Here is an 8,463-nt window from a genome sequence, read left to right as displayed (position 1 = left end):
CAGTTATTTTTATCCGGAATTTTATAGAGGTAGCATCTCACAAAACCACATCCCCTGTGCTAGAAATGTCTTTTTTGGTATCTGGCTACACAAAAGCTTCTGATGAAATACTTTCTGCAAATTAGTATAATGTTAATTTTTTACTTTTCCAGAAAAATATGAAACCTTACCAATCACTTATTCTTACTGAACACAAGTTAGATTACTACCAGTTGCTCTTGTACTTTTGGTCTAAAAGAATTTTTTAAAGTTTAGACATTTTTAATGTTTCTGAATTGCACACTCATAGAAGACAGCTGGATAAAACACACTAGACAATTTCAAAAGACAAATCTTTTTTTTATTAATTAATTATTTTTGGCTGCGTTGGGTCTTCGTTGCTGCGTGCAGGCTTTCTCTAGTTGCGCAGGCGGGGGCTACTCTTCGTTGTGGTGCGCTGGCTTCTCCTTGCGGTGGCTTCTCTTGTTGTGGAGCACAGGCTCTAGGCCCGTGGGCTTAAGTAGTTGTGGCACTTGGGCTCAGTAGTTGTGGCGCATGGGCTTAGTTACTCCGTGGCATGTGGGATCTTCCTGGACCAGGGCTCGAACCCGTGTCCCCTGCATTGGCAGGCGGATTCTTAACCACTGCGCCCCCAAGGAAGTCCCCAAAAGACAAATCTTAGTATCAGACTCATTTGGCATATCCTTAATATCCCGAATAAAATCCACAGAAGTGAAACTAATATAATTTTCAAAGAATTCATTCATGGTGGGGTCTTAGAACAAGGAACTCCATGTGAAGAAAGGAAGAGTTCTGCTCATCTTGCTAATCACAAGGATTTTTCCTTGTGGGGTAATTGAGTTTTTTGGTGTCTCTGTGGGACTTTTGTTTGCAGGAAAGCATGCATACAGGGCCAGATCTGATTGGTTTCTTTTCCAGAAAATGTTTCCAACACTCCCTTTTTCTCGTAATATTCCAGGACCGGTTTTGTTTGGTTTTCGTAAACCTTCATTCTCTTGATAAGTGTCTCTGGTTTATCATCCACACGCTGAATGACAGGCTCTCCAGTCACATCATCCACGTCGACTGCTTTGGGAGGGTTAAATTCGAGGTTGTAGCCGCGGCCACTGGCTGGATGAATCCAGCGAGCCGTGAGGCGTTGCCGGATGACTTCAAAGGGCATGTTCAGGTTCATCACCAGGTGTACCTGATAAACTCTATCCAGGGCTTCAGCCTGTGTAAGTGTCCTGGGGAAACCACACAACAGCCAGTTATACTGGGTGAAAATTTTCAGCTCCTGGAGGATCAGCCGAGTCATAAGGTCGTCTGGGATGAGCTTCCCCTGGGCCATGAAAATGCTGGCCAGCACACCAATTTCTGTGTCCCTCAGCATGTTGTCTCGGAGCACGTCCCCGCTGGAGAACTTCTTCAGCTGGAAGTGTTTGATGATGCGCAGCGCCAGGGTGCTCTTGCCGGAGCCCGGGGCGCCCATGATCACGAAGCGCAGGAGCTGCCTTGACGCTCCCATGGCTGCTGAGTGAGGCCAGGGCCAAGCCCACGGTTGGGCTCCTGGTTGGACGCCAGCTGCGCCTGCGCGCTCGCTCCCAGTCTCGGCGGCCCGACGTCGGGGGCAGAGCCACGAAGAAGCGCCGAGGGCGAGAGGGCGTAACCCACGCGGAAACGGACGGACGCTACGGAAGAAGTGCGTATGCGTGAGTTGAAAGATTGAGTCAAGGAATTCTCCCACAGTGCAGTGTGAAGGGCGGAAGAGGTGGGAGGTGCGAAAGGAAAATGAAGAAACGAAGTGTAGATTTAAAGTTCCACCTTTCACAGGAGGAAAAGGAGACGAGGGAGGGATACAGTACTTAAAGAGATAATTAAAGGCAAGAATTTCTGGAATTAAAGAATGATACAAGTCACGGAACTAGACAGCGGAACAGTTCAGAACATCTAGAAGCAAATGTTGACAAAGGTGTAAGTAGGTCTCCCACACTCCACTGGTGGGGTGTCCCCACAGCTGGTTTGGAAGGCAACTTGGCAGTAGCCATTTTTAAAAAAAATTTCTTCTCAGTATCTTCCTTAGAAAAACACTCTCAAGTGACAAGAAGGCTATAGGATGTTCATTTCAGCCTTATTTATAACAGCGAAAAATTGTTAACAATTTAACTGTTCATTAATTAGAGAATAGCTAAGTGAACCTTAGCCATACTATGGAATATTATGCAGCAGCTAAAAAGACAGATCTCTATGTGCTAACATGAAAAGATTTCTAAGACGTTGTAAATGCAAATAGTTGCAGAATGATACAATTTAGGTTAAAGAAAGATGTAATTTATGTTTAAATATAACTATTAAGTGAACTGGGAAGCTGGGTTTCAAGCAGTGGAAGGACATGACTTGATTTTTGTTTTTAGATGATTGCTCCATCTGCAAGAAGGAGAGCAGTTAGAAGGCTATGTCAGTAGACCAACAAAGAGGTGAGAAAGTACTATTTTAATTTTAATTTCTTCAATATAAGTGAGATTGAGTATCTTTTCGTTTGTTTATGGACCATTTGGACTTTATTTCCATGTAGAATTTTTAAAGTGACAATTACCTTCTAATCACTTCCCTGGAAAAATACTTGGGGTTTGGTTTACTCAACAAGATGTGAAACAGATCCTCAGCTTCGTCTCAGGTGGTACAAGTGCACTGGCTTAATACAGCATCAGACTGTGCATCATATGGCGCTACTCTAATTAGAGGCTGCTGAGCCACCAACCCTGCATCTGCTTCCTTCTCTAACCAGTTTTTAAAAATAAATTTATTTATTTACTTATTTAATTTTGGCTGCGTTGGGTTGGGTCTTCGCTGCTGCATGCGGGCTTTTCTCTAGTTGCGGCAAGCGGGGGCTACTCTTCATTGCGGTGTGCAGGCTTCTCATTGCAGTGGCTTCTGTTGTTGCGGAGCACGGGCTCTAGGTGCGCAGGCTTCAGAAGTTGTGGCCCGTGGGCTCAGTAGTTGTGGCTTGCGGGCTCTAGAGCGCAGGCTTAGTAGTTGTGCCACATGGGCTTAGCTGCTCCGCGGCATGTGGGATCTTCCTGGACCAGGGCTCGAACCCGTGTCCCCTGCATTGGCAGGCGGATTCTTAACCACTGCGCCACCAGGGAAGTCCCTCTAACCATTCTTGAGCCACTTCATTTCTGAAAAAGATCCATAAAAATGATGTGATGGCTTGTTCTCATTCTATGAGCAAGAGAGAAAGCTATTTCCAGAAAAAAGATTTTGAGATTGGAAACCTAATTTCTGTATTTGTATTTTATGGTAGCAAAGTAGAACTGCTGCTCTAATTTCTCAGACTTAAAAAAAAGATAGTTTTTGCTATTTTAGCTCTTTAAGTTAGTCATATAATCTCTTTTATTGTTGCTATATTCAAAAGAGTTAACACTGAATACATAAGGTGTTTCAAAAGGTATATGAATATTTAATAGAAATTTAGCTCATGTCTTCCAGCAAAGGAAAAAAAAATCATGTTATAACTTGAAACAGTATTTTGCAAAATACTAACTGCTTTGCATAATAAAGCAGCACATTATGACTGTCTTTTAGGATAACTAATTATATACACCAAAAGTGATCCTGCCAAGGCCTTTCTATCCTGCTAGATAGATTTAACCTTCTAGTGTATTCAACCTTTAACTGAGATATCTAATTTGGTACCAGACTCTGATCACAGAATATTTCAGAGGAGTGTCTGTGGAGTGTGGTAGGGTTCACTTGGCTGTAGGTGTGAGTGGGAGAGGATGTGTCCCAGAGCAGCTTAGAGCAGGCACAGTCGGTGCTGGCCTGCTGGTAAGTGTCAGACACCTAGAGCACACTGACTCACTTTTGGCTCCTGAGATTACCTCGCCCCTTCCTCCTTTTCCAGACTGATGTTGAACAAGCCACTTGGGACAAAGGGTTATAAAACTTACTCTTAATAGCATCTGGTAAGAGGTTCTTTGACCAAATACATATAAACCAGTAGTAGCCAAGTAACATCAGACAATACATTTGATCTCATTTAGCAAAAAGCATCCAATGCCAACCAGATGTGATTGTGGAAGTTTATGGAAACTTTCTAGATATTTTCACAGTAATGGAATCCAAATGGCATAGCAGTAAAAGAAAAACAACAGGGGCTCTTCAGATTATGCCGGTTTTTATAGTACTAATCATTCATTCGTTGACTCAGCAAACTTTAATCAGGCATTTATCTGTGTGACCAGTTGTTCTAAGCACAGAGGATGCAGCCTATGAGATAGAAAGAAGCCTGAGTGTCTGTCCCTGTGCCATGACCTTCTCACGGGTATTATGGGCCAGTGTTTCCCAAGGTGTGACAGTTGCTTCTCTGGAGAATGTGAGATAAGTTTAGGTCTCTGTGAAAGAACATTCCCCTCCCCACCTCCAGGTTTGATAATTGTGTTTTATTTTATTTTTAAAACTATTTTATTATGAAAATTTCACAGATACCTAAAATTAGAGAGGTAATGGTGTAGCCCCATGTACTCTAGTTTCAACAGTGATCAACCTTTTGCTAATCTTGTTCTCTCATATTTTTTCTTGAGTATGTTAAATAATAACACTTTTAAATTATAATGAAGAGTATGTATGTTTTAATGTGCATAAGAAAAATATAGCTAGCACATCCAACCTAATACTTCACAGTGTTCTTGCTTAGGACAAAACTAAGCTATAAATTTGTTTTAAAACTGTTACACAGATAGGGCAAAGTTCAACGAGGGCGAACATGACTGACTAAAAGACAGTCCCCTTCATCGATTCCTTCCCTCATTGAGGCTGGGATGGTTAGAAGTGATTCCTTCTTCTATAGGAAATGCTTAGCACCATGTGTGACACTTAATAAGCACCTACAAAAGAGAAGCTAATATTGTGTTTGGGAGTCATCTTTGATTCCACAGAACTGATACTGGCCAACATTTATGAAGCACTTACTGTGTACAGGCACTGCGGTGGGAGATTTACATATGTTATCTCATTTCCTCTTCACAGCCACACTCTGAGTAGATGTTATGATCTCCATTTTTGGAATTAAAAATCAAGGCTCAGAAAAGTGAAGTGACTTAAGGTCACAAAGCTATTAAGTGGCAGGGCTAGGACTTGAGTTGAAAGCCTGTTTTCCTCCCAGGTCCATCATGTTTTCCACCCAGTTCCCAGGACAGCCAGGGCCTACATCCCCACCTCTGGGAAACAGCTGGGGAAAGAACTAGATATGTGGAGTTTGGAGGCTTAGTGTAAACTGATTCTTCCATTTGCTAAACTTGTGACCTTAAACATTTCATTTCACTTTTTCTGACCCTCTGTTTCTTGTGCATACAGTGAGGACAATAATACTAATTACCCAATGTTGGAGCACAGAGTACAATCATTTATATGGAAATTTGACACCGTGGGCACTAAATAAATGTTTGTACTGTATTCACTAACAGGGAATGTTTTCCCACGACACTAACAGGGAATGTGCTCTTGAACAATCCCCTTCCCTTTCTGGGTCTTGGTATCCTCAGCTGTAAAGATGATGGCGTAGGCCCTTAAAGTCCTGCTAGGGATAGTTGTTCCACGATTGTATTCCAATTGGACCACAAGAAATATTAGTGACTGAAGTTAATGGAAATAACTAGGTAAACTTCCATTCAGTGTGATTTTATTTATAATTATGTATACTTGTCTTAGTCTGATTCCTTAGAAAGCAGAGCCAGACAATGACATGTTGCTGCTGCTTTGTTAGGAGGTACAATGCCAAGGAGCAGAAACCAGAGACCTGAGAGACACAGGAGTGAGGCAGGGAAGGAGGGAGAGAAATTGGAGCTGGCGTAACTGAGCTGGTTGCCACCCAGTGCTCCTGGTTGCTCTGTCTTAAAGAAGCAGCCTCTGAGAAGCTGCATCTCAGTCTTTCTGGAGTGAAAAAAAAGAGAATGAATTTATCTACCAGTTTCCGTCTCCTGTTTGGCAACACCTTGACCACGAGGTGTTCATTCTTCTGCAATTATGGGTTGTACAGTTCTGGGCTCTGGGGCAAGATCGCATGTGTCCCACATGTCAGTGTGAACAGGGAGGCCCAGGATGAGAGATGAGAGGGGTGTGGCCTGGGCACGAGGCTGGGCTCTGAGCAGTGTACCTGCAAGTAGTTGGAACTGGTAGCCATGGTGGTATTTGGAACAAGAGCTGGGAGGCTGAGAGGACCTGCAGTGGTGGAGGTGTGTGATACAATAACTTCTGCCCCACTGACTTTTAAACAGAATCTAAAGGGGCTTACTTATAAAATAAGGACGATGAGGAGGAGGAAATAATTCATAGAAATATGAAAAAGAAATGACCTCAGTTTATTACCTGCAAAGGGAGGATAATAATAGTACTTATCCATAAGGTTGTTGTAGTGAAAGAATGATTTCAAGAAGCTAGTATTTGTAGAGCATTTAAAATATATGTGGCATATAAAAGCCGCTATGCAGGTGTTTGTTTTAAAAAAGAAAATATTTAGCCACATGAGCTTTGATGGTTTCTGCAACTAAGCATTACATTTACCTCTAAGCTTTCTAGCAGTTAAGGAAAAAGGGAAAGATGGTAGTTTTCATAATTTACATTATCTGATCAAAATGAGCCTGCTAATTCTGAAAGAGAGCCAGGAGTCTATCTGACAAGAAAACCTAAAGGGAGCTGATCCCAAGGGACATTAAAAAGCAGAATAAGTAACGTTTTCAAAATGATTACTTTGGTAAGATGTGCTGAGGAATGTCTCACATGGCTAATTCATTCACTGATATTTTACCAGACACAGTATTTCTGGGAGCTAAGACAGAGAGGTTCAGATCTGTAGCCTTCTGATGTGTTACCCTGAATTAGTGGTTCTCAAGCAGGGGCAGTTTTGCCCCCCAAGGGACATTTGACAATATCTGGTGGTATTTTAGGTTGTCACAACTTGGGGAGGGACGGTGGTAATTCTGCTGGTCTCCGATGGATAGAGGCCAGAGATGCTATTAATATTGCGTGGGATGTACATATACTAAAAAAAGCTTGCTGGTTATCTGAAATTCAAATTTAACTGGGAACCCTGTGTTTAAATTTGCTAACTCTAGCAGCTACACTTCCTACATTGCACAGGACAGCCCTCCACAACAAAGGATTATCAGGCCCCAAATGTGAATAGTACTGAAGGGGAGAAACTCTGCCCTAAATGAGTATAGATCTTTGCATACTTTCCTGGAGCAAGGGAGACATAGTATGGACATTAAGATATCTTTTTTTTATTTTTATTTTTTTTTATTTTTATTTTATTTTTATTTTTATTTTTTTTAAGATATCTTTTGTTTAATATTAGTTAGCTGACAGTTTCAGGTCCAAACCTCTGGCCTCAGCCTAGCTTATTTATATCTGTGATGCTGACAGAAGCTCGAATCCTGTCTCCAACAAACAAGTGTCAAAGTGGACGTTGCATAGGCAGCTTCTTGAACACTCCCATTGCTCTTTAAATATCTCCTCTTCATGGCACTTGTCACCTGGTGCCTCATCTGGTTACCTGGAGAGATTTATTGCATAAGCACTCAGCTAATCTGATGTTGAACAAGGTGATTCAGGCAGGAAATAGAGCATGCAGTACTTGAGGGGTTTACATTCTAGTTGCAGAAGTCATTCAAGGGAAGGATACCCTGGGAAGGCACTGGCAATCCTGTCTTCATGTAAGAGTAAGGAAAGGTTCGGGGGTTGACTGAATGACAAGCTGGGACAGAGAGCTGGGTGAAATCCATTTTCCAGAGGAGGGGCCCGTCTCTTGACTGAGCGGTGCGGGTGGGCCATGGTCAGGCTCCAGGGAGACATGGTCTTTCCACGGAGAAAGCGCAGGCAGGTGTACATCCCTGAAAGAGGATAGCAGAAAAGACTTGGTGGGAAGTCAGGATTTTAATCCCCCTCCTCTGCTTCTCTGGCGACCTGTCACCAAGACTCATGTCATACTGCTTTCTTTGGTTTTATTAGACACTCCTACATGTAATAGAAGCCAAATAATTCCCCCCATGGTATACATCATAAAGAAAATATTCCCTAAGTAGAGCTGGAAAGGGTCACAATTTAAACTCCCTCCTGAAAATATCAGTGAGTTTACCCCTCACCTCCACCTGCCTCCCAGGCCTGGCATGAGATAAATAAGGATTATTGGGGTCTTCAGTTGTCCAGAGGATACGCTTTGCATTCAGCAAACTACAGAAATTGCGTTACAAACCATGAAAAGGCACAGAAAGGGGAAGTCAGCTGCCAGCTGCTCTCCAGCTAAATTGCTTATTTAAGCGGGTGGAAGATGCTCTCTACTCCGTGCTGGCTCACCTGTGGTTACACGAACACCTGTCATAGTCTTAATCCACATCCATCATTTTTGGCCTCTCCTTAGTCATTTCTTAGGTGTGGGGAGATGGCCTCTGCATTTCCAATTCCATGACTCAGTAAAGAAAGCTG

The 8,463-nt window shown here is 42.6% G+C and overlaps 1 protein-coding gene across 1 annotated transcript; it reads right to left on the bottom strand.

Annotated features, from left to right (window-relative positions):
* Positions 1–808: 808 nt before the first annotated feature.
* On the bottom strand, positions 809–1,507 carry LOC118892513 (GTP:AMP phosphotransferase AK3, mitochondrial-like). The gene has a single exon (XM_036847279.1). The coding sequence runs from the start codon at positions 1,505–1,507 to the stop codon at positions 809–811; it is 699 nt and encodes a 232-aa protein (XP_036703174.1).
* Positions 1,508–8,463: the final 6,956 nt, after the last annotated feature.

This window comes from Balaenoptera musculus, chromosome 3, assembly GCF_009873245.2.
Source record: "Balaenoptera musculus isolate JJ_BM4_2016_0621 chromosome 3, mBalMus1.pri.v3, whole genome shotgun sequence".
Taxonomy (NCBI): Eukaryota; Metazoa; Chordata; class Mammalia; order Artiodactyla; family Balaenopteridae; genus Balaenoptera; species Balaenoptera musculus.
Note: the sequence above shows the minus strand (reverse complement) of the source record. Positions and strands in the feature narration are given on the sequence as shown.